The sequence below is a fragment of the Dermochelys coriacea genome, chromosome 1 (genome assembly GCF_009764565.3).
Source record: "Dermochelys coriacea isolate rDerCor1 chromosome 1, rDerCor1.pri.v4, whole genome shotgun sequence".
Taxonomy (NCBI): Eukaryota; Metazoa; Chordata; order Testudines; family Dermochelyidae; genus Dermochelys; species Dermochelys coriacea.
In genome coordinates this window covers 304,843,310-304,870,809 of record NC_050068.2, presented here as the reverse complement: position 1 = coordinate 304,870,809, position 27,500 = coordinate 304,843,310, and the positions used below count along the sequence as shown (strand labels likewise).

Genomic DNA, 27,500 nt, shown 5'->3' with positions numbered 1-27,500 from the left:
CTGCATTTAGTAGTTCTACAATTTCATATTTGAGTTCCTTCTGAACTTTTGGGTGAATATCATCTAGGGTGACCAGATGTCCTGATTTTATAGGGACAGTCCCGATTTTTGGGTCTTTTTCTTATATAGGCTCCTATTAACCCCCACCCCCGTCCCGATTTTTCACATTTGCTGTCTGGTCACTCTAATATCATCTGGTCCTCGTGACTTATTACAGTTTAATTTATTAATTTGTCACAAAATTTCCTCTACTGACACCTCAGTCTGGGACAGTTCCTCAGGTCTGTCATCGAAAAATAATGGCTCAGGTGTGGGAATATCCCTCACAGTCTCTGCAGTGAAGACCAATGCAAAGAATTCATTTAGCTTCTCCACAATGGCCTTGTCTTCCTTCAGTTCTCCTTTAGCATCTTGATTGTCCAGTGACCCCATTGATTGTTCGGCAGGCTTTCTGGACTAGTAATATATGATCTAATAAGAATGACAAGTTTCTAATACATAACTAATCTAAAATATTGAATAAATAGTATACTGTCAGAAGAAAATTACATTCTCCAGGGGGAGTTGTGTTTAAAAACTGATGTCATGATGTGGTTCTAAGTTTTTAATTTTTTTTGTTATTAATAGTTTTTATGAACCTACATAGAGGCAAATTCATAATTATGCACAACTATTTGCAAAGCAAAGAAAAAAAGATCCTATAAGTAATAGTTTTAGCATTTAGATAGATAGATAGATAGATAGATAGATAGATAGATAGATACAGAATATGCCTGAGTAAAACATTAAATACCTGAATGAAAAAGGGACACATTGTTTGTAAATACTTGGTAAAACAAAATTATTGTACCCAGTATTTTAAAAGAATCACCATTCTGATACTGTCCATTCTGGATTTGCCACCATGGTATGCTTACTATTTGCCTTTGAATTAAAGAAGAGTAGCTTTAGATTCCATTACTGTTAATGGCAGACTATACAAATGAAATACTAATAGAAGTACATACATTTAAATAAACCCAAAAAGTTAAACAAGAAAATACATTTGATTAACCAAATTATTGTTGGCATTGTAGGCACAAAAGTTGAGTTTGTTCCAAATATTATAAAGATTCATAATTTATAAATGGAAACTGTGTCAACTTAGACCGTTATTAAAGTTTCTCACAGGAGGGGTAGGTAGTACAGCATAAGTACAACATATAAAGCCAATATTTACCAACAGCTATCACACAGGACTTTGATGCTTAAAATGGGAAGTAATGGCAGTACATAATAGGGACCTTTTAATTATGATTGTTATAAAATAATATAGAACCACTATAACAGCAGCACATACCATTTGATGACCCCTGCAAAACCTAAGTCCAACATGATGAATTAAGAACTGAGTTCTATCCTGGACTCTTAGGGCTTGATTCTGCAATACACTCATCATGTCTATGAGGTGATGAACACACTCATCTCGCACAGTCTTAAGAGGCACTGGGGACACCCAATAGCTAGTATCACACAGCTCTTAATTTATTTAGATTTCTGGATTAAATCACATCTTTAATGCTATGTAAACACAGCTTTTAGGACCCAATTCATCAAGGTATTTAAGCACATGACTAACTTTTAGTACATGAATAGTCCCATTGATTTCATTTGGGTCTGCATTGGGGTCTCATTTGCTACATTTTTAAAAATGTTGAAGAAAAAACATTTGAAAAGGTATGATGTGGGCTATGAATAGACCAGAACATATTTAGGGCTTTTACTGTCTGTCTTGAAAACCCATTATTGACCCACTACAACACCACAGAAGTATTAATATACTGTATGAACTTGTTGTACACATGCAGGCAAAAAGGCAAAGTGTGTGCACAACTTTCATCTGCTGTATCAAGGAGGGAAACTTGTCTGGGGGAATTCATCACTGTGCAAGAATGGAATTAGTCATGTTTGCACTGAAGCCATCCATAGAGCTTCTGCGAGGTGGGCAGGGCATAGCTTTAAACTAAAGACAGAATCTATGGGAGAAGGATGCTGCTGGGAGATTCACTCTTGGGAATCCTAATGATGCTCCACCAAGCCAGTTGCATCTTATTTAACATCTACTGGTATGTTGCCTGGTGGAGCAAGAATTACAGGTGGCATGTGCCACAACAATCACCTTTGAAGTGGGCTTTCTGCCACATGGGACACTTACATCTCAGATTTCTAGACTGAATAAGAGTGTTTTATTTTCCCTTTGAGCATTATGGTTCATCACGTGCACAGAGATTTAAGTGCCTTTTTAAAAAGTATCATTTTGACTTGGTATTTTTTTTTAAGTTACAGGAATCGAATAGTAATGTTTTAATTTTGTATTTTGCATGTCAAGTTTCAGAGTGGAACAGAGTGATAAACACTTACAAATAGAGGTTTATACTAGAAAAATCAACATAACCTATTAATACTGATATAATGCCATCCTAAGCTTTCAGCTGCCTCTGGGTATTGTCCTGCTCCCCTTTATGGCACTCCATTGTTGGGAATGCAGACTGCACAGCTAAAAAGAAATGAACAAAGCAGAAGTGATCTTTAAAAATGCACATGTACTTCATAATGTATTTAATTCTTCCTCTTCTTCTACCTTTTGGATACTATTAAATGTGTTCTTTTGTTGCTTGGACAATTTCAAGAATATCTGATGTACTATATTATGAGGTAATGGATGGCTCATGGGATTGGGAATGGGAGACAGAAATATTCATTTTAAATTGCTAATTATACAATGGCCCAGAACAATAGTGAATGAAAACTATTATAACCAGATCGTGGTTCTGTGGCTTGTATGAAATGTTTTGGTGGTCTTTGCTTATTTCTCACTAGTTAAAAGCACAGATCATAGCAACCACTACCATAATTGACACCCTTGCTGGCAGAAAAGATCAAGAAATGCATAAATCATGGAGATTAACTCCCCTCTCAATCCTAGAAGTTGTCTTCTAGAGTCTAGGCTGAAGCATGCTGATCGGGAGGTGCAGCAAAACATACATGTCCATACCTGTGTTTTATCATTTTTGGAAATGAACAGACAATACCAATCCACAGGGCTATTCATCTAGCACCTTTCCTACAAACTGAATTCACAATTTTTTCTCACCATTAAAATCTAAAACAAAAGTTACCAATTTACTAAGATTTGAACATCAGCTACTGATTGCCCTATAGTTATTTATCCTGAGGGTTTTCATTGCAAACATTACAGATCCAAAATAAATGCTTATTGCATGAAGCAAGCAGAAATTAAAAAGTATTTTGTATTCTGAATCTGGTATGAAAACATATTATTTTGTTCACAGCATATATAGCTAGTGTGGTAGGGGAACATGCTGTGAAAGAATTCACAATGGAAAGCGTATTCTCACAAATTGTTACCAGATTTTTGAAATATGAACTCTGAAGAAGGCTTTGATCCCACAGCACATCAAAGACTCCGATCATACCATTAATAACCGTGTTACTGAAACCAGGCCTAATAACATTTCATAGTTTATTGATTTCTTACACCTGGCTGCATGTTATTTCACCAAGAACTTATTTCAAGTGAGATTATTATTATTGTTTTAAAGATATAAATAAGTGAACAGATAAATATCAGCTATTCCCACAGGTCATCTGCCTAGAAATGGATGAATCCACTGTTAGAACAGCAAAATTGACTTGAATCTCAATCTTTTCTCAGAACCCAAGCTTTTTAGAAGATTCATTTTTGTTGAGAAGAGTCATTTGAATGGCTTGAAGTAGTAACCTGCTTACCTCAGCACACTGCCATCTTCCTCTCATAATTCCCTGAATACAGAGCTTCCTCCATCTCTGTGACCCTCGGTCTCCCACTTCCCTGTATGGAACCACTATAGAGACCTTAAGCTCTCTTCTCTATATGCCTCCCAGATATACTGGAAAGTGCACCCCCTCTTCTGGATCAGTGCACCTCCTCTTGTGGATCATGGGGTGCTACAACTTTCAACCCTCAGATTCTCTAATATTTATCACATCTTGGGGAACAGTACATTGAAGAATTACCATGATTCATTATATTTAACTGCAGTAATAATTAGGGCCCAGCAGACCAGTACTGGTAGCCAACATCTGCAAAGGATGCTTGAAGATTGTTGAGGGTGTACGGAAGAGGGAAGAACTGGCAGCTGAGGGGCTGGTGTGTGTGGGGGGCATTGGGGAGGAAGGGTTTAGGTGACAATTAGGAAGGGAAGGGATCATATGAAGTAGCTTCTTAAAGTTCAGAGACCAAACAAATTTATAATTTGTGTGTGAACTGAACCAGTCTCTTGAGGTTTGTCCAGAATTAGACTGATCCTGCCTTGGTAACACCTGTTCAAATATCTGATACAATAATGAAAAGCGGTGGCATCAGAACACATGGTCCAGTCAACTTTTAAACACTAGTACATGTGTGCTGTTGCTGACAAGAAAACAACCAGATTCTATAACCTTGTACGTGAATTCTTAATTAAATGTAGTTGAGATGTGGTTAACGAAGAGAAAAGATACTTGATCCAATATTCTGAATTATGGATAGCAAGTTTTCTACAGAGGTTTCAAGTCAAATCAGTTTTAATGTAAGGGGATACTCCATTCAGCACAACAGCACATGGAGAAGCAGGCCAATAAAGAACAAGTAGTTACAGTAAACTAGGTGCGGATCATCTTAATGGAAACTGAAGTGCTCACTCCAGGCTCTAAATAGAAAATATTATTTGCTTTGAAAGAAAGAATAAGTCAGAGCCCTTTTCTAACACTCTGTCTATGTATTAATATATCCCAACCATTGTAGTAACTGAGCACTTCCTAAGTATCAAAAAATTGAATTAACAACAACCATTTCTGTCTTCTTCTTCCTTCCCAACTTGCAGAAGAAATCATTTGCTTTGCATTTAATTCTGTAAGTAGCGAGTGCTGTAGCCTTTCTATAATTCTCAGTGGAACAAGCTCCATAGTTTAGGTCTGGTTGCTGTGAAAATTCTCCCGCCTGCACCCAAAAGCTTCATTGGTCTGGTGGAACAATATTGTAGAAAGTGTTGTGGGACGTGACGGAGTGGCAAGCAGTCTCCCAGTAGGCCAATTGCATGGAGACCACAGAATATGAGAACGAAGACCTTGAGTTTGGCCCTGTATTCAATGGTCAGCAGCAATGCAGAAAATGGAGCACTGGGATGATGTGTCCACAGGGACTTGTGTAGCCAAGCAGATGTCCTGCATCATTTCATGCAAGCTAAAGACTTGTGTGTATGTGTGTGTGTGCGCACATGTGTGTTACTATTCCTAGATATAAGTTGCAATAATCAAGTTTTGAGGTCACCATTTTTATCACCTTGGATAGTTAGGCATCCGATAGCACTGACTACTCCAAAAGTTTAGATTTAATCTGAATGCAGATGACCTGGATAGTGGAGGGGATGTTCTAGCAGGAGACAGTTCTTCTTACCAGCATCACCTCAGTCTTGCTTAGGTTCAGATTTAGCCAGTTGCTCTTCATCCAAAGGCTGACTTCAACAAGGCATTCAGAGAACTGGGGTATGGTACTGTTTATCATTTGATATAAATGAGATGTAGAATTGGGCATCATTTGTGTACTGCTGGCTCACCAATTCTCCCAGTGGCTTCATACTACAGTCAAATAAAATGAGGAAGAATAATATGAACTTTGTGGGATTCTGCAGATAAGGGCTGAGAGAAAAACCTGAGTCATTTCAAGGAATTTCCATTCATCTTTGCAGCTTCTTGGAGGCAGGACAGGAATATTTGTCATGTAGGAAATCTAAGCACAAGCTAAATTTACAAGAACTTGCCACCTCTCTCAAATTCTCTCCTGTCTGTTCACCAGAAAAGACCTGAGGAAGAGCTCTGCGTAACTTGAAAGTTGGTCTCTCACCAACAAAAGCTGGTCCAATAAAAGACATTACTTCACCCACCTTCTTGCCTCTCACCAGAAAAGAGACTAATAATGATCCATGTGGAGAGTCATGCCATCCAAAACAGCTGATTACATTTAAGGACAACCACACAAAGTTTGAATTTAAGCCCTGTGATGCCCTTGTGGTTTTAGCTGGCTGCTTTGGGGAAACAGTCTAGAGATTTCCAGAATCTAGCCACTACACGCTTCTCCCAAATGCTGTTTTCCCCCATGTGGAGGAAGGCAAAGGAAGCTGCTGGGCCTGGTACTCAAGCTGGAACCTGCTGGGTCCAGAAGGCCTGACATACCCTCTGTAGCCTTGGCTTTAGTGCTTTGTGTAGTCTAATTAAAATATTTCAAATGCAGTTCAAATAAAAATGGTTGAGGACATGATGCCATAATATGCCTAAAATATTATAGCATATGTGCCAACTGCTAATGTTGCTGGAGCTACAAAGCCAAAATCACAATAGTATTAGAGAACTAAATACAATAATACAAAAACATAACATAAGAGCCACTGGATTCATCTGTCAATAACAAAAAATGAAAATGAGATTGAAATCAGGCACAAAGTCTCCATTATCATATACTTCTTATATACTCTCTCTATCACAAGATTACACCTCCTGATGAAAATCTGGATTAAACTAGAGGCCAAGTTGTAGATATGCATAGTTTAATAGGGAATTTTTTTGAAATAAAGCCAAAGTTTTAAGAGGATATTTTCTGTTAAAGTAATATAGCAGAAACAAGTTAGAAGATATGCAGAATTAAGTACCCCTAAACAACCTTAACCCTACCCCCATCCAAAATTAGGAGACAGTGTGACCCAAAATTATGAAACAGCCTTATGCCTGTACCTTACATCTTCTACAACAATCATATGAGCCACATACTTCCAATAAACTGTATCATAATACATGTATTTCTGCATTGTAATACCCACCACTGCATATTTACTATCTTGAAGATTTGGGACTATCCTCCAATTTACCCTCAATTGACAAGACAGCACAGAGTTCCTTAACTTTGCATTTTCACACTTTGTTGTTTGTTGACTATTTTCATTTTTACCTTAACCAAAAATGTCTTGACTTTCCAATAATTTGTTTGTTTACCTCAAATACTTTAAAAGATGTTATCCTTTTAACCTATTGACACATACAGTAGTACAGCCTTTCCTTCGGTTTAACTAAGTTTTTTGTGTCTGAGAATCTCATTAGATTTTTCTAGGGAGTTGTTTATTTTCCACCAAGTATACAACCTAGACTAGAGATGTGTTATTAGCATATTTCTGTCTCTTTCATGCTAGACCTGCACCAGCATTTCTTTAAAACTACATGGATTTCTTAGGCCTTCAACTTGCTAGGATCTGCTCCAGGTCCACAAAGCGACTCTATATATTTTATAATAATCTTTCTATCCAACTGGTTCAGGTCTAGAATGTAAGAAGTATGCATGTCTCAGTGAGCCTATGGAGACAAAGCCTGGGTCTCCTATGCATCCATGCCTGCTAAATACTGTACATTGTCCCTGGATGGTTTATCAATTTTGTAGGAACAAGTATAGCAATTTATTAATTTTTCTTATTACGAGGGACAGAATGGTTATGTGTATGTGGTCATTGTGGTGTTTGTCCAGATGTTGGGGAAGGGAAGGAAGCACGCTAAATATTAGGTGAGCAAAAAATTAACAGTTTTGTAATGGCATTTGGTAAGCTCACAGAATCCACAAATCTCTTTTGCTTGAACAGCATAAATCCCCTCCCCTGTTCTTCTCCCCCCACCCATAGACAGATCACAGTACCGTTATTGCTAAGGAAAATGCTGCCATGTAAAAATTTTGTTACCTGCCTCAGGCAGGAAAGGGATGAAGATTCTGTAGCCACTAGCTACCCCGCCCTCAGAGTGGGGTGAAGTATGTGTGAAGATTTTACCACTCACTACCTGCCTCAACTGTGCAAGGAGCTGAATTACATCATCACATGCTCCTGTAGGATAAAGGTTGAAGATGCCACCATCAGAGAAGCATGGGTCCTTAATGGAGGCTTTTCTCAGTGAGCTTCCCATACTGCTTTTTCTGAAGAATTCCCATTGTGCTGAGATGAAATGAGCAAGTGCAATCTCTCCTTCCCCCAAGCATGGTTTGGAGGAATTCCCTGAAGTCTCTTGGGCGCGTGCGCGCGCACACACACACACACACACACACACACACACACACACACACACACACATTCAGTTATACAAGGGAGGAGTAGGGAATGGCACTGGTGCAGGGATTGAGGCAGAGGTGTAATAGTTTCTCCTGCTGGCACAGCCCCTGAAGCGAAGAGCAGATATCTGAGGGGAGTGCACATGTAATGATGATTCCAATGATGCCTGTCCCCTTTAGTACCACATTAGAGGGGTGGAAGCAGGCTGAAGAGAAAAGGTAGGAGAAGATACTGGCTGCCAGTAGCAGATAATTGAGTTAGGATCTCTATCTATTGTTTCAGAGTAGCAGCCGTGTTAGTCTGTATTTGCAAAAAGAAAAAGAATACTTGTGGCACCTTAGAGACTAACAAATTTATTTGAGCATAAGCTTTTGTGAGCTACAGCTCACCTTCAGCTTGTTAGTCTCTAAGGTGCCACAAGTATTCCTTTTCTTTTATCTATTATTTGTGGTTTGTCAAGCAGGAGAACAGTGGGTGAGGGATGAGTTTATATATTTTGATGACTATCTCTGCCCACAACAACAGGATTAGAGACTTGTTCTCCTTATTACATAGAAAATAAAGTCTCTACCAGCCATTTGGTTAATTTTTAATATCCACCAAGGCCCAAAAGATCATTCTGATATTCATAATTCACCAGCTTTCACAGTATCTTCCAAATTTTGTACCTCCAATCTTGAAAACTGCAAAACTTCTCTGGAAGTTTCTAATTGTCACTATCTTTAAAATTAGTTGTGACAAAAAACAAAGTCAAATAGACCCCTCTGGAAAGAATTACAAAGCCCACCATTATCAATCTACAATGACTAGTCATTTACATAAGACTTCTCAATAGCTAACCGCCATAAAAATATATATGAATGGTTTAAGTCCCTTTCTATTATCCACAGAACATCCAGACCCTGAGTTAGTATCCAAATTTTCACCATTCCTGGAATTTAGCTTTATTGGAAATTCAAAAACAATAACACAATGTAAAATTCAAGCAGTCTCCCTCCTTGAGCTTGCCTGGCTCCTGGGTTTCACTTCAGGACATCTCTAGTTATTCTGTCTCCAGAGAGCCACTCCTACCTCCCTTATATCCCAGGAGGAATGAATAAGCAGAATATACCACAGAAAATCAGCAAAATTTCAGAGGCCTTATGCAGTGTTCTAATACCTAATGTCACTGTGGGTAAACAGAAGAGTGCCACCACTTTGCTACAAGGTAATTTTGCATCTAGATTTGGCAAATGGAAGGATTAGGTTAAAGCCCAGACCCTAGAGCAACTAACTAGATTTGAAATTCTAGCATGACTGCAGATGGAAAAAGCTAGTATGTGTGCTAATGTATCTATTGGGGAGGGAGAGTGAATATTGATAGAGAGTGCTTGCCATTTACTGAACATTTAAGCTGAAGTGACCAAAATGTAGAAAATTATTTTAATGAAATAAATATGACACAAGCAATACAAAGGGTGCTCAAATGGAGGAAAAGGGACCAAGAAAGCAGCTTAATACTAGAAATCCTAAGAGAAAAAACAGAAAGGAATTACAATTTTATCTTTATCCTCTATATCTTTAGGGAAATAGATTACTGTTCAATAGATACCAGAGAATATTCAGATATTGTGCTTCTAGAGGCTAAACCTTTACAAAATGACTTACAAAGCTACTGGATAACAGGCATTCCCAAATATTCCTGCCATACAAGAGAACTTATTTTCCAATTTGTATTATGTAGATAAAAAGCTCCCATACTTACAGTCTAACTAATTTAGCAGGCTGAACAAGTGACCTGAAATATGAAGTGATCATATTAAAAGATTCCAGGTCTGGGAGAAGTCCTTGCTTTTTCTGGAACAAGAGACCTTAATGAAATGGAATGGTGAAAAAGGGCTATCACAATAAAATCTAGATGGAAACTAGGAGGGCCCAGGGGAGATCTGAAGAAAAGAAATTCAAAGAAATGAAGATAAATTCTTGGAGTGGAATCCTGGCTCCACTGAAGTCAGTGGCAAAACTCCTCTTGACTTCAGGCCAGGAATCCTAAAAGAGAGTTAATGGTTTGCTAGACTACATGGGAGTAAAAAGAGCAACCAAGGAGGATAAGGATATTGCACAGAAACTAGACTAACTTAATTACAACAGACTTCATGAGAGAATGTGAGGAGGTTGGGGGAGATAGCTAATCCAGATTATTTTTTCATTTTTAAAATGTTTTATATTCTTTTAAAATTCACTATGGGTAATTTTGGAAACTACAGGCCAGTAAGTTTTACATTCCTACCAAGTAAAATATTTGAAATAATAATGTTGATAATAATAATGAAATAATAATAATAATACACTATACAATAACTATACAAAAACAATACAACATCTAGATGAGCAGGATATGATAGGGACAGACTAGAATTGTTTCTTTAAAGAATAATTTTTTTTTCTCCAATTAGAATTATTTAAGTGAGCAAACAAAAAGGTGGGTAAAGGAGAACTGGTAAATATTTATTTAGACCTTTAATAAGCCTTTGATAATAACTTCTGAGGAGGGGTTTTAAGTAAACTAGGGCGTTCTAGGGTAAGAAATAAAGTTATGTCACTGATGAAACCAGTTAAGTGATGGAAAACAAGGACCAGGAATAAAACGGTCATTTATCAGAACGAAGTTAAACAGTGAGGATACCGTAAGGATTGGTGCTTAGAATATACTTATTAATGGGGTAAAGGAGTAAATAGAGAGGTAACAACACTAGAAGATAACTGATGTTTATTTAGATTAGTCTAATCTATAAAGGATTGTGAAGAACTTTAGAAAAACCTAATAAAGCTAGGTATTTCACAACATAATGGCAGATGAAATTTAATGTAAATAAATGCAAGAAAAATTATATATTGTATATATATGTTGATGGGTTAACTATTTAATGCAACCACTCCAGAAAAGAGATGTAGGTACTATTGTGGACAACTCAGTGAAAATCTCTGCTTGAGATGCAGTAGAGATTAAAAATAAAAAACACAACATGTTAGAGTTAAGAGAGGGATATACCACTGAAAATATTACATTGCTTGTACATAAATTGATAGTATGCCATCATCTTGACTACTCTCTTCAGCTGTGGTTAACCCATTTTAAAAGTTATATAGCAGAAACTAGAAAGAGATAACAAAAATGATTAAAGACACAGTAAATACATCCATATGGGGAAATATTAAATACAACAGTGCTGCTTTGTTTGGGGTTAATTTTGCTGCCACTGAAGTCAACGGCAGCAAGAGCAGGGCCTGAGAGAGGTGACGAATAACAGGCGGCATGACAGAATAACGCAAAATAAAGCAATGTGCAGAAAAAGTCAAATGAACAAACTTATTTATCATAGAATCATAGAATATCAGGGTTGGAAGGGACCCCAGAAGGTCATCTAGTCCAACCCCCTGCTCAAAGCAGGACCAAGTCCCAGTTAAATCATCCCAGCCAGGGCTTTGTCAAGCCTGACCTTAAAAACCTCTAAGGAAGGAGATTCTACCACCTCCCTAGGTAACGCATTCCAGTGTTTCACCACCCTCTTAGTGAAAAAGTTTTTCCTAATATCCAATCTAAACCTCCCCCATTGCAACTTGAGACCATTACTCCTCGTTCTGTCATCTGCTACCATTGAGAACAGTCTAGAGCCATCCTCTTTGAAACCCCCTTTCAGGTAGTTGAAAGCAGCTATCAAATCCCCCCTCATTCTTCTCTTCTGCAGACTAAACAATCCCAGCTCCCTCAGCCTCTCCTCATAAGTCATGTGCTCTAGACCCCTAATCATTTTCGTTGCCCTTCGTTGTACTCTTTCCAATTTATCCACATCCTTCCTGTAGTGTGGGGCCCAAAACTGGACACAGTACTCCAGATGAGGCCTCACCAGTGTCGAATAGAGGGGAACGATCACGTCCCTCGATCTGCTCGCTATGCCCCTACTTATACATCCCAAAATGCCATTGGCCTTCTTGGCAACAAGGGCACACTGCTGACTCATATCCAGCTTCTCGTCCACTGTCACCCCTAGGTCCTTTTCCGCAGAACTGCTGCCGAGCCATTCGGTCCCTAGTCTGTAGCGGTGCATTGGATTCTTCCATCCTAAGTGCAGGACCCTGCACTTATCCTTATTGAACCTCATTAGATTTCTTTTGGCCCAATCCTCCAATTTGTCTAGGTCCTTCTGTATCCTATCCCTCCCCTCCAGCGTATCTACCACTCCTCCCAGTTTAGTATCATCCGCAAATTTGCTGAGAGTGCAATCCACACCATCCTCCAGATCATTTATGAAGATATTGAACAAAACGGGCCCCAGGACCGACCCCTGGGGCACTCCACTTGACACCGGCTGCCAACTAGACATGGAGCCATTGATCACTACCCGTTGAGCCCGACAATCTAGCCAGCTTTCTACCCACCTTATAGTGCATTCATCCAGCCCATACTTCCTTAACTTGCTGACAAGAATGCTGTGGGAGACCGTGTCAAAAGCTTTGCTAAAGTCAAGAAACAATACATCCACTGCTTTCCCTTCATCCACAGAACCAGTAATCTCATCATAAAAGGCGATTAGATTAGTCAGGCATGACCTTCCCTTGGTGAATCCATGCTGACTGTTCCTGATCACTTTCCTCTCCTCTAAGTGCTTCAGGATTGATTCTTTGAGGACCTGCTCCATGATTTTTCCAGGGACTGAGGTGAGGCTGACTGGCCTGTAGTTCCCAGGATCCTCCTTCTTCCCTTTTTTAAAGATGGGCACTACATTAGCCTTTTTCCAGTCATCCGGGACTTCCCCCGTTCGCCACGAGTTTTCAAAGATAATGGCCAAGGGCTCTGCAATCACAGCCGCCAATTCCTTCAATTCCTTCCTTCCTTTATCCTTTCTCACAATATAAAAACATCCAATTTAATACAGCATCTTGCATGATCCCTCTGTCACTACAATCACCTCACTATTAATTCCTTCTCATAATACAAAGGTGCACACCCAATGTAAAAAAGAACTTCAAAAATTCATCCATAACCTGTGGAGCTCACTGCCACAATATATTACTGAGGCAAATAACTTATTAGAATTCATGTACGCTTTTTAATTCTAAGAATGTGATCTGTCACTACACTAGAGTAAAAATTTGTAAAGCTCATTTCTTATTTTAACTATCTTAAAAGAGCGTTGACTAAATAGCTACATGCTATTTGGGGTTGTAGACTAGACACTGTAGGCCAGATGTTCTGTAACTCCCAGCACCTGTGTGCAGCCCTGTATTTTGAGGCCATCATGTGGCCTGCCCACAATTCACTTAAGCTAAACTAGCCTCATGGAGGATCTAACATACACTTTGTTGCAATCGTCCCTTAGAAATTATTCTGGTAGCCAAGAGTAGCCAGAGCCCAGCATGCTCTGGCTTTGCCCCCGCCATCCCCTGAGATACTCATCAGGGAACCCCCTAATGCCCAGGGGGACTCCACCAACAATATTGCTCCTTCGTGCCATGAGGCAATATAATAGGCTGCAAAAGAATCCAGAATTTGTCCCTCTAGCTCCTGAGTTCCAACAAATCCCATTATCTGTTGTAATGGAAAATTTCAAAATAAGTTATGTTGGACACTGTGTCCTACATGCTTTGCATCTGCCATCCACCCTATATATTTGTATCTAATGCAGATCTCTGCCTTTCTTCTTCTTGTCTATTGTTTAGCTATATGTTCTGCTGTCTCAACATTATGTTTCAATACTGTCACTCACAAACATTTCAAAATTACTCCTAGCTCATAGGTTTGTTTGTTTTTTATTAATTATCGTTATTATTATGTATTATTTGTAGCGCAGCAGCTCCCACAGCCACTGGGCAAACATATACAAAGACAGAGTCCTTGAGCTGAACAGCAGGCAATCTTTTTACATCCACATACTTGTGGCCCACAACCATATTCCAGTTTTCAGATAACAATATGGAAGTACCTGTGATTAGGATGCCATTAATACTTTTTCTTATGACTTCTATAATAATAAACCCTATAACTCTAATTGGGCATGATGCTATATAGTCAAAAACACAAAACAAGGCTGCTGTCTCAGAGAGTTTATAATCTTAAATTGGACCAAAACCAAAACAAACAGGGTGTGGCTAGGACAGTGAGACACAAGAGGTCATATATTGTGTCTGTACAGTGCCTAGTAAAATGGGGCCCAACCAGGTTGTGGCCTTCAGGTACTACCACTATAGAAATGTTTAATAATATTATTAACAACAACAATAACAAGAGAAGGAGGAGAAGGAGGAAAATAGCATAACTGGTAGCAGTTACTTATTGTGAGCAGGGACTAGAAGCTGTTGGCAAATTGGATTTCATGTTAGAGACTTTTAAAATACGTTTATGTAGCTGTAGATATGAAGGATTTCAGACCTAGCAGAAGAAGTGAGTTTTGAGAAGTGATCTGAACAAGGAAGGTTGTCACCTGGCACGCAAAACCTGTTTAAGGATACAGGGCCACAAGAAAGAAGGGATGAAGATAGAGTGGAGAAACAAATTCAGAGAGTGGTTGGACACAATGTTTGGGCAGAAGAAAAGGAGTAGGCGGGGAGTAGCAGGGAATAAAATCAGAGATAGGTGTGGAAGCAGTTGTGCAGAGCCTTGAAGTTTAGGGATAGTAGCTTAAGTTTAAAGCAATGGGATCTAGGACACAGCCCTGAGGAGCCGAGAAAAGAGCATGTGAAGGAAGAACTCTGAATTGAGAGAGACTAAAGGAAAAAAAGCAAAATCTCCAAAGCACAGGAAAGAGAAGTTGTTTACAAAAAGCAAGGTTCAACTGTAATGAAAAGAGTAGAGAGAGAGCAAAGAAGAGAAGAGGCCTTTGGATTTAAGTCATTGATCTTAGAGCAGTTCAAGTTTAATAGAGGGGTCAGTACCTGGATTATATCTTGAATGAAACATTATTGTACAATACACTGTACATTATAGCATTATGGTTTGTAAATATCTGCCTGAATTTGAAAAAACAAAATGTACATTCTAAATTGTATTTATTGCAACTCAAATGCTCTAGCACAAAACTGTGTCCACCCCTTTGAAGATTTGGGCTGTATTAATAAATGTACAAATATAATAACAGGACATTACCTATATATTATCATGGGTTCTTGTTTCAATATATTTCTTTGTTATCAGTAACCCATTTTACTGCAAACAAAATAAAAGAAAGCGCCAGTCCAACAAGCACAGGTAAGTGTGTCAAGAACCTCAATAAACAACCTAATTACCATTCTAAATATGTTTATTGCTTTTGTTTACAGGTAGTGGCACAAATAAAATACAACTTTTATATACACTGTCTTTCATAGAAGCTGCACCTTGCGCCCCAGGATGTTTTTCAGAGTTAAATAATAAAATAATTTAGTTTTCATGTTCTCTGAGGCAGGGAGTGTCTTTTTGTTCTGTGTTTGTACCTGGCCCATGACTGGGGCTCATAGGTACTACAATAATAAATAATAAGGTTAATTTTAAAAAAATGAGCAGAATGGGAGAAAAGTAAGAAGTAAATCAAAAATGAAAAGAGAGGTTTTCAGCTGCATTTGAGAAGAGGAATTGTTGAGCTATGCCAGAAGATGGACAGGAGACACTGGATGTGGTTTAACTTTATTTCTAAATATCAGGGAGTACCCAGCAGATAAAAATGCACAGTTCAGGTAATTCCATTATCATTGACATACTCTTGGGGGTAATCCATCCTGCTCCCAAGCCAAATGGCTGGTGGGACCTTGCCACCTCCACCCCTCAAATGAGGGTTCATGGGGTCTATAAAGTAGAGGGGAGGGGCTGACTCCCTGCCATACAAGTCATAGGAGCCCTGATCTCCCCTTTTCCATTCCTTTAAAGAATACCTCCTTTACCAATCCATTTTTATCCCTTCCCTATAGAGTACCTGTACTAGACATCTGTCCCACTCTTATATACAGAGCTTAACCCCTGTTTCATGTTCACCTCAACTAAGCACACAACCCGTGGTGGGGAAAGTGACCCTCCCCCCACCACCCCGGCCTCATCTTGGCCAATCTGGTGGTAAGGGAAAAAAATTCTTCCCAGAAAAGAATTACAAGCATAATGCTCACAGCTGATCATGGCAAAACCTGATAGTCTCCTCTCTCTTCCTGTCACCTGAAAGGGGTGGGTGAACATACACATTATGACTTGGTCTGAAGCTGCTGCAACAAGCAACCCTCTGGCTATCTAACCCTTAAAGGGGCCACACACCTTCTCCTACAAACCAGACAATGACTACCACCACTTAATGTATGGCGAGCTTATTCTATGAGGCAAAGAGTGATAGACTGTTTTAGACAAGAGATCTGCAGAGGAGAAGCCTTTGATATCAGTGATAGCAAGACTGTGTGGATGCATCGAGGAATCATGGAGCAGGTCCTCAAGGAATCAATTCTGAAGCACTTAGAGGAGAGAAAAGTGATGAGGAACAGTCAGCATGGATTCACCAAGGGCAAGTCACGCTTGACTAATCTAATTGCCTTTTATGATGAGATAACTGGCTCTGTGGATGAGAGGAAAACAGTGGACATGTTATTCCTTGACTTTAGCAAACCTTTTGACACGGTCTCCCACAGTATTCTTGCCAGCAAGTTAAAGAAGTATGGGCTGCATGAATGGAATATAAGGTGGATAGAAAGTTGGCTAGATTGTCGGGCTCAAAGGGTAGTGATCAATGGCTCCATGTCTAGTTGACAGCCGGTATCAAGTGGAGTGCCCCAAGGGTCGGTCCTGGGGTCGGTTTTGTTCAATAAATTGATCCTGGATCCTAAAATGGAGGGACAGTCAAGTTACTTGTGGGATGAGGTGATGTGGTCATGATTTGGGAAAAGTTCTGCACATGCTAAACACATCACAGAGAACAGGCATTTGAGAAGGACATAGATAACGCAGTTGCAATAGTAAATAGGACAAAAAAAAAGCATGAGCAAGGATTTCAGCAGAGGTGTCTGAAGATGCCAAAGTTACAGAGTGTGAAGATATAATGGAATATAATGAAAAATATGGAGAGAGAAGAATTTGAGAAGAACTGAGTTCGGAAATGTTCCTATTTCCCAAGAGAAAGACTTGTTTTCGAAATATCCCACAGGGTAATTTTGGGAAATTGCTCTTCTTCCTTGAGTGTTGTCTCATATGTGGAATTGATGGGATCTATTATGTTACCCCTTCTGTTCAAAGTGTATTTGAGGCTGCTGGACAGGTACGTGAGAGGACATGTGATACTACACATAAACCATGTGCTCTAGTTTCCATCAAATTTGTACTGGTCTGGTGTAATGGAATGAGTGACCCAGTGCCTATGTGTGGAGCTGGACAAAGGCTCTGTCTTTGGTGCAGAACAACAAAGAGTTTAATAATGCCGATTGGTGGAAGCTGTCAAAAAAGCTGAAGTATCCTGTTTTTACAGCCCAAACTGAGGGAGCACACCAGGCATCTGCATTACATATTTGTATCCATATGATACTTTAAATCATGGGATGCTCCTGGAAGCCAAGAGCACTTTTTTCCATCTTCACCTTGAAGTAAGGTTGTGAATTCTCCTTTTGGATACAGACTTGATAACAGTTATCCATGCTTTCGTCAATTTGAGATTGGATTACTTCAATATGCTCTGCATGTATGGGATTGTACAGTGAGACTAGGTTGTTCTATAAACTTATTTAAAAATTAAAATTGTGCATAAAAGTTTTCAGCTTTTTATAATTTGCGAAGTGCCTAGAGTTTGACATGTACTAAAAAATGAAACAATATATTTATGCTTCTAATGTACAATGGCCTAGATTTTCAGCTGGACCTCAGTCTGTTTTGGGGATGAAAATGTACACCCATATTAAGTGTTAGTAAAAATATTAGCAATTAGATGGTCAGCAACCTACCAGTGAGATGGCTTACATGTGCACAAACATTTAGTGAGCTGTGTAACATAAATAGTTGGATCTGCAATTCAGTGATGGCATAAAAATGCAGAGGCACATTTTTGCATTCACTGTATTGCACCTAGAAAAAGGGTAGCCACTTTTAAGGATCTGGGCCTATAACATTAAAGTTACTCCAACAATAAAGCTCCACATCAAAGGTTGATGGAACCAAAATTGTTTATGCAGTCTTGGTATTGTGAGTAAAGCATCCTTACTAGCAAAATTACAGTTTGAGTTTTAGTCCTCTTGTAAAAGATAGGCAACTCCCATGTTCTAAATTTATGAAAAATGATAAAACTGCACTGCAGAGGAGTCTGCATGTGCATATTTAGACATATATATTTTAAGCATATAATATACACAGTAAACTTAAAAGACAGCACATTCCTATATAGAAGCATTTAGTGAAAACAATGAAAACCTTGCCAAAATGCTGAGAATTCACAGCAGAAGTGGCAAAAAGTTTTCAGCAAAGCATCTACTTTGCTGAAAAGACCTAAAGACTCCGCAACCTCCCCCCCCAGTTTCCTACACATAGTAGAATGAATTGTGTATGTGCAACAACTGGGATTGGAGTAAAGAAAAAAAGAAATAGCAACTGCTGATCCTGGGTAAGACATAGAACATTTAAACAACTAAATAAGAAAAGTCAAAGTGCTGGAATGATTGTAAAATACAAGAGCATGAGTCTAGAAAGATCAGAAAATTGATGAGCAGAGTAGTAGCATGTGAGAGGATGAAATGAAATATAAGATAAAACAATATAAAAATGGTAAGTAGGAGAATATAAACTTATAGGGAAACATTACAGGTTTATTAATTAACAATATCAAGGTAGAGCAGGGAAATATTTTAATGATCAAAATTTGATTATTTACTATTTATTATTTACAGTGGGGTTCACAATGTGTTACAGACTGCACAAACTTTACGAAGGCACAGTGACTGCTCCAAAGATAGCATACTGTAACATGATCCAAAACATCAGCAAAAGTTGTAGACTTAAATGGTATGAACACACTAAGATGGGACATTACTCTCACTCGATTTGCCTGACACTTTCAAATGATTGGCAGTGGGAGACAGAACCACTACATTTTCAAATGATCACAGAAGATTCTGTATTTGAATATGATGAGATAAAAGGTCAACCACAAACTTTAAGATTCTATGAATTCTTTAGGCAGTACTCTTTCAATTTCAAACTAAAATCAACTATAAAGGGAAAAATACAATAGTCTATTGTAGTAAAGTGTATTTGCCCATTATTTTCCAACCTTTTACTAGGCTAATGGATAAGAATGTAAAATGAAATTTTCAACAGGCATTAATATATTATGTTATTAGGTGAAACAGTTCTGATGAGTAGGATATCCTGAGATCTGCACTGCCTATACCTTCATTGGCTCAATTACATGTTTCTCACCTATTTAATAAAACTTGACATATCTCTATTAATTGAAGTGTTTCCATAGTTTAGTTCCTTATATTCTACATCAAGTTTCATACAGTGAATGAGAGACTTGCATCAGAGAGGTCTCCTGAAACAGAGCAAGCCTCCAAAGTAAATGGAGATGGATCATCAGATGGGACAATGTAATGATATAAAAAATGGAAAGACGGGGGATTGGAATATTATGAAGTTAAAGAAACAAGGGAATGAAAGTGATTGAAACTGGAATGATAGGTAACCTACTGTAAGTGGTGTGAAAGCATAACAGTAGGGGACTGGAATAATCAGATATGGGAACGACCTAACAATGGAATGCTTTCAAACTGAAGCACCTCAAAAGTAAAATGATCTTAGAGAAGAATAATCACACTTGCCTCTAGGAATAAAATTTAAAGGTTAAAAAAAGTTTGAAAAACTAAACTGAGGTTTATGCTGATGGAACTGCAAAAAGAAAAAATCCATTCTGGGCAAAAGTGGGAAAAGTAAAAGGAGTAGGGTGGGGATCGATGGCAGAATACAAAGGGGAAGGGTTGACTGAAACCGTGCACAGCTGAAACTCCTCTTCTTTTATAGGGCAGAATTGGAGGAGGCAGAAAACTGACTATATTGGGGTATGCTCATATTTCTAACTTAACTGAGCTTCAATCCTTATTTTCTTCCATTACAGCAAATTTTCTTCCTCTTTCCTCACAGGACTCAAACATAGCCTTCCCAGAAAAGAGATATAAAAGGGTTTGGGTGTATGCAAGTGTGTGCAAATAATTTAAATCCTAAAATGAAATAGGTACTAGATTAATGTTAAATGGGAATGATAGCGTACTGGACTGCCTACATGAATACACTTTTCAAGAACACCTGACTTTTATTTTCTACATGCTATTTTAAGATCAATGAGTGATTCAAATTCTAGAAAATCCTACTGATATTAGGCCCATTAGCTCCAAGAGTCTGGATTTGCTCTTAAGAAGTAGACTATTTTCATAAGTGAATTCAGACTGTCAATTCAATGGAATTGTTATCATCATTAGAATGTATACTCTCATTGTGCTTTAATGGAAGGGGTGAGAGAGAAAGTGATGACTATTCCCTCCCACAAAACCCCAAATGGTAGGATACTTACTTCCCCATCCTCATTTGTCAACTTTCTGCCTCATTCAACTGGCAGCAGAGGGAATTATAGGAATGGCATAACTACTCATTATCCCCTATTCAGGAACTGCATTTTTTTTTCAGTCTTTCAATTTTTCATAGAAACCTGGTAACTAATTTGTTTTTCTAAAACTGCTATGGACAATTTTACAACTTGAAATTTTCCTTCTTCTCTCAAATCTACACAGTTAAATGGAATGTCATTTGATATTCATTGTCAATATTTGATATTCAATGTCATTGGCCAATATAAGTACACATGGCCAACAGATATACAAAGATTTCTGGCATTAACTCCCAGTGAACTATGCCAATGTACTGATACATAAAGTCATAGGGGTGTGGCAACCAACCCAATGGAAAGACACAAGATCAGGCAGAGACCTGAGTTTGACTTCCAACTGCATTCTCATGCTACTTGCTAGGCACTACTAAACAGGCAACACTAGCTCTCGTGGAGGTAGAGGAAGTTAGAGTATGAAGTTTGTTCAATAATGATCCCTCTGATCGATTAAGGAGCTGTGTTCACTGGCTCCGAAGGGACTTTCAAGCCTATCCAAATTTAAATAGGAGGATGTTGGCCATGTTATAAAGGATGTAGTGTCAAGCTAGGGGGAAACTGAGGATCTTGAGGGGCTCTGACAATGATGTATATGACCTAAACTTCTATGAGGCAACAAAAGTACAAATGTTTCCACACTAATATTGAGATTGGAGGGAATACAGAATATGCAGTGCTGTCAGCTCTCACAATTTCACCATAACTCTTGCAATAAATGGCGTTTGTCTAAAAAGCTCCAACTCCTGAGTCGTGTGTTTTTCATGACAATCTCAACATTCATTAAAAATAAGAAAAGCTTGGAACTGAGACTCAGGTATAACCTAACTGCTCAAAAACCAAAGACAAATAAAAAGAACACTTAAAAAAAGAATCTGATGAGTCTTAAAATAATCTCATTAATTTTGGCGTGTCATATGATTTTTGAAAGTGTGGGGTTGACAATCCTAAATATGCAAATAATTAAATAATGAAAAGAATTAAACATGTATGTATTACATTATTTTGTTATTTAGTTTGTGTGTTAGTTGATTAGAAATTATCCATGTTACTTTACCTTCTGGCAAATCTTAAAGCTGGAGGAAAATAATACCAATAAAATTATATTTGCCCAAAAATCTGCCCAGCCTATGTTTCATATTACACTCAAAAATACACTCAGCTTTACTAATATGAAAACATCACTGTGGTGGCTAAGCACATGACATGATTATGCTTCATAATCCACCTGGGGCATGAAAAGTAGTTACAGTGCCTGATTATTGCATGTCCTATCCATTGTTATTACTTGACTCACATATTATAAAAAGTTTTAAACATAACAAATTCCCTGAAATCCAACTAGTTTTAATTCCAGTTATTTGGGGATTTTATTGCACCTTAGCATATATATCTACATGGTCTGAATCTCTTTGCACTTATATTTGCGAGAGTCAAGAACAGACTTCAGAAAAAGTGAATAAATTATTTGTGAAACATTTCACACAGATGTAGTTTTGAGGCCCTGATGAGTGGATTCCATTGAAGCCAGTGGTGATCTGAATGGGAACAGCTGTCCACCCATGTGGGATCAGGGCCACAGAGTGAAATCCTCGCCCACGGAATTCAGTGGGAATTTTGCCAGTGACTTCAAGTGTGTTAGGGTTGCACCTTCAGTCTTTTTCTGCTATGCAGTACAGTGATCGTGTGTCATATGCCAATAGTTGTTTTTTAAATTGTGTTTAATAAAGTAGTGGGTAATACCTCTTCCAACTAAGTAGACTGGTCTGCTGTGTTTATCTGTCCTTCCACAGTGGCAATGGCAATATGTTTACAAATGTGAATTTTCTTTAACCGTGGTAAGAAAACATTGCAGAGTTATGGCAGACATTTTTGTATTTAAAAATCAATACAGAGTCGTAATATTAGAAAACTGGTGCACTTTACATCAATATATTGGTCCATTTACAGAGACTTTCAAAAATGTTACGGGTACTTACTTTATATGTAATTGTTATACACATAACTGCCTATTAGTTTAGCTCCTGTTAATAAAACTGGTAACTTCCTCGGCCCATTTTTCCCCATGTCTATGCTTTTCTCTTTGAATAATATAAAATATATTTTTCTACAAACACATACAATGCATATACCACCACGACAGATAATCTTGAACACAGGATATCAGTAAGTATTATAAACGGTACATCCAACAAAGACATACAATGTATGGACGCTTTTATATCTATGTGATAAATGATAGAGCGATATGATACATATATCTATCAAAAACCTTTGACCACAGCATCTGCTCTCTGCCCACTAATCCACATCCTCCAGGCCTGAATCTAAAATTCAAACTGCTGAGCAAGTCCAAAAAGGTGTCATTCTTTTCTAAATAAATCAGCCACAGAAATATTTACTCTCTCCCCCTGCAAATTAAGCTGGCTCAAGGCCCAAGACAGCAGAATTCAGTCCTGAGTCAGTGACAACTTTTTAATACATTAAAATATCAAAAATGTAAAGTCTGTTAACTTGCAGCCCTGCAAATCTGAAACTTGTTCATCATGGGCCTGCAACCAGAGTAATTTCACATTTGGGAAGAGAAGGAAGAAACAATCATTTGGCATATTGATTTAGATAAAAAAGGTAATTATTGAAAGCATTACAGGTGCTTGGAGTGCTAGAACAGCACACACATATCCACACTGAGTATTATCAAAATATTTTATAGTATATAAAAGACTTATGGTAAGGTGGCACTATTCACATGTAGTCCATTGGAGACTGGGTTTGAAGCTAAATTTGTTCTAGAGATTGGATTCAGTGCTGTTGAAATCTGGTCAACTGTTGTCAGGAGATATAGGCCCCAACTAGTGGAAATCTCGCAGATCAGATCAGCTGCTTTCATGGGATTTACATAATCTTTTACTGGACGACAATAAGAAACTATTGTGGTCATGCATCAAAACATTTCAGTTGCCGTAGGTAACTAAATAACCTTATCTCAGAATTTGCCATGTTTTACTTATTCTCTATGCTTAGGAAGCATAAGGAATCCTGCAAATACTGAAATTCTATCATCTTATCTAAGGCAAAATTGGAAAGTGTGATCTTCTAGTTTTGGATCAACTCAAAATCAAAGTTGAAAGAGCAAGTTCAGATCAAAAGATCTGAATAATTTCTCCATTCCCTAATACTATACACATAAGTAATTACAAACTGCAAAGAATGCATTTGTTTGCCAATATATGCATACCCAAAACACGCAAATATTGGCTGACGAACACACACCTGGCACTGTTTTATTGTGTTTTTAACATGGTTAATTTGGGCTATTAAAACAATTAATATGAATCTACAAAAACAAAGAGCTCCACTATAGTATATTTATTTGATACAACTACAGGATATAACACAAACATATTTATAGTTGCAAATAATTGGATGCTCTTGGCAGTAAGATAGCAATTTCTATTTTCTCTAGTATCCAGCATTTTCCAATTAAAACACTAGCAAGCTGTATCAAATAAGCTGTGTATGAAGTGTGAGTTTTTAAATTTCCTTTAGTTTCCTCTCCTTCTCTTCTTTCAATGTCTTAATTCTTTCTTGTCTCTCCTGGATGTCTTGTCCTCCCTACTCTCTGTCCCCTGATTCTCTTAACTAATGCCTGCCCACCCTGCATCAACAGGAAGCATTGTTAATTGGATCAGCAGGGATAAGACACAGTGCATGGAAGGTGTGTGACGGAGGAGGGGGTGGGGGAGGCAAGCGCGTGTGCTTGGTAACGCAGAAGAAGGTCCCTTCTCCAAGGGTGGTCCGCCTCCCATTGGATGGCTGGAAGGACCAGCTGGGCTGACTGGCTCTTGTGTCCTCTCCTCCCCCTTGTCTATTTAAATTCTTCCTGGGCTTTTTGAGAGTCCCTTGGTCCATTAACTGCTGCCAAATAACTTTATCCAGTGATGCCAGAAGAAAGGAGACACATGGAGTTGCAAGTGTGACAATGCTAATTGCTGGTGCCCCCAGTAGACAGTGTTCAATGTGGATAAAGACTAAAAGACCTACTTCCAGAAGTACACGGCACCCGGGATTTCACTGGTAGACTCTTGTTCCTATAGGAGAAAGGGAGACCTGAAGTCTGAGCGGACTGGTTATATGGATTGGTTATTGGCTATATGGTGGGAGCCCTGTAAGACCATACTGGACCCAGTTAAATGCCTTGTATGTGGGCGGGGGTAGGCATATAGCACTCCTCCCCAGTATTAAATTACTAAAGTTGTGACCTGTTGCTTAAATCCATCCCTGTATCTGTTCATTCATCTGCATGCCCTGAACAATGAGGAGAAGCAGACTTTCAAAAGAGTCACTGTGAATAATCCTGATGCAACCAAATTCTCCAGAGCTCAAGAATTGATCCTCTTATCTCTATTTGAAAAAATTAATGCATTTTGAGCAATTAGTGTTTATAATGATAATTCAACATATTTGTTTCTTTTTTGACTTTTATATAATCAAATTGTAGCTGCAGTATGCAATATTTTCGCCATGACCATGTCTATACAACACACTCATATCCATACAAGCATAGACATGCACAGATACATGCAGACTGTACACAATATACATAAACACAACTGCCAAATGGTTACAAACCAAATCTAATAGCAAGTGTCATTCTCTTCTGTAAAATAGCTATTTTTAACACACATGATCTAACTCCTGTTTGCTCTTTAAAGTTTTATTGTCTTGGCATTTTATACAGGAAGAGAGCATTAGCATACTCAGGAGAACCGCTAAAAGTAAAAGGCCTCAAGCTACCTACTGCATGGTTGATAGCATAAAGCATGGGATATAAAAACTTTTGTCTGATTGCTCACTTTACTTGTTTTAGAGTAGTGTTACTCTCAAGAGCATAAATTCATGTTCTTCTTCTAGTTTTATTACTTCTTTTGTATTATTTAATACATTTAAAGACACGTCTAAAAGACAAATTTTTCCATTTTGAAACAGTAATGGTTTGGAATCTGATAAAACACATTAACATTCACAGTGTTTTTTTCCCCTCTCAAAGTTGATGCAGTAAATATGTAACAAAGTAATTAGATACATAGTAAATAAACATTTCTACATGATTATATGTAGATATCTATATCTATCAAAATAAAAGCAAACAACCTCACCCCAGCAAATCTTTAATCTATTAAAGGTCAAATAATATAGTAGAAGAAAAACAGAGCTTAGTCTAAATTACTAATATAGCTAAACAGTCCTATATTAGTGATTAAAACAAATATGAAAATGTGAAAGAGAAAACAATGAAAAAGGCAAATCAGGTCAGCTATTTTAAATACAGGAAGAACTGAAAACATAACTGTACATATTCCAGTATGCATTTTAAAAAATCATCCTATGGTGAACTTAAATCTATTTAGATATCATATTCCTAATTATTATATAAATAACCTGGGAAACCATACCTTCAAGGCACATGTTTTACTATTTAGTAAACAAAAACTGCTACATTTGACACCACTGATTAAGGCCAGGCATTTCTAAAGCTTCATACTCATTTCTGAAATCCACAATACATCAATTTTTAATACTTCCACTCTCTCAGCTCCATTAAAAAGATGGTAGGGGAAAGATTTTAGAGTAATTAATGATATAGTTAGCTGCTAAATATTAATAGGAATCGTAGTCTTGCATAAAATATAACATATAAACCTTGCCAATACAGACGCACCAGTAATTAAAGTTGAATATGTAATTACACTGATTTATAAGACAGGCAAAAAGTTACACTTTACTAGCTTCTATGTAAACTGTAGGTAACAGTTAAACTTTGCATTTTATGGTTTATATAAATGGGCAATATCTCCACTACAGTTCATAAATGGTTTAGAGACTTGTAGTGAAAATTACAACTAATTCCAACATGAAAATTCTTGCTGTACCTTACTGCCAGAGCTGCGACAATGACCACACACATACAGATACATCTTTCTATAGAATCCAATATTATATGCTTGGTAGTGAGGAAAAATGGTACTGAATAATATTTATATAGAGGGGACCTAAAGCACGGTACCTATGCAGCAAATAGGCTTTCTAAAAACAAATGGATCTCAGGATCCATTTTAATGTTTAGTTTTCAAGTGTACAGTTTTAGCTTTTACTTACCTGTGCTTTTGAGTAACATGGAGTTTCAAAGAAATGCATAATTTTTTTCTAAAAACTCTGCTAACCACTCACTTACATGTGAGGCTGAGGAGAGCAGCCTGGACTGCTATTTCCATTACTGTCAATGTGATCCAGTGAACCATTGAGATCTTCATGGACTGCCTGCAGTAAGCCACTGGATGCGTTATTTATCAATCCTGGGTTACTAAGCAAAGGTAAACTACTCTCTGCCAGTGCAGCCTAGCAAAATAAATAAGATATAGAATTCTTAGCCCATTTATCTATAAAACAGTTTTCATATGTGTATACACATGCATACAGAACCTCATTTTGTACAGTGCAAATAATGAACAGAAGTTTTTGTACCATTCACAATTATATTCACACGTTGGTTACAATGGTATCTACATTACCAGCTTACTATTTGTGTTAAATGTGTTGAACTATCAGATATGCTATGGCATGCACAGTACATTCTGTCTTCAAACTATTTCTAACTTTGAATTACGCTAACCCTTGTACTCTTCCACACAATGCATGGTTCCTTTCTAATGTAGGCAGC

General features: G+C 37.8%; 1 protein-coding gene across 23 annotated transcripts in view; it reads right to left on the bottom strand.

Annotated features, from left to right (window-relative positions):
- Positions 1 to 27,500, bottom strand: part of FOXP2 (forkhead box P2) — a 577,535-nt gene that overhangs the window by 9,028 nt on the left and 541,007 nt on the right. For all 23 annotated transcript variants that reach the window (XM_043495240.1, XM_043495195.1, XM_043495179.1 and 20 more), the window contains one exon: positions 27,015 to 27,178. In XM_043495240.1, coding sequence (XP_043351175.1) covers positions 27,015 to 27,178 — 164 coding nt within the window. The remainder of the gene's footprint in view (positions 1 to 27,014; positions 27,179 to 27,500) is intronic.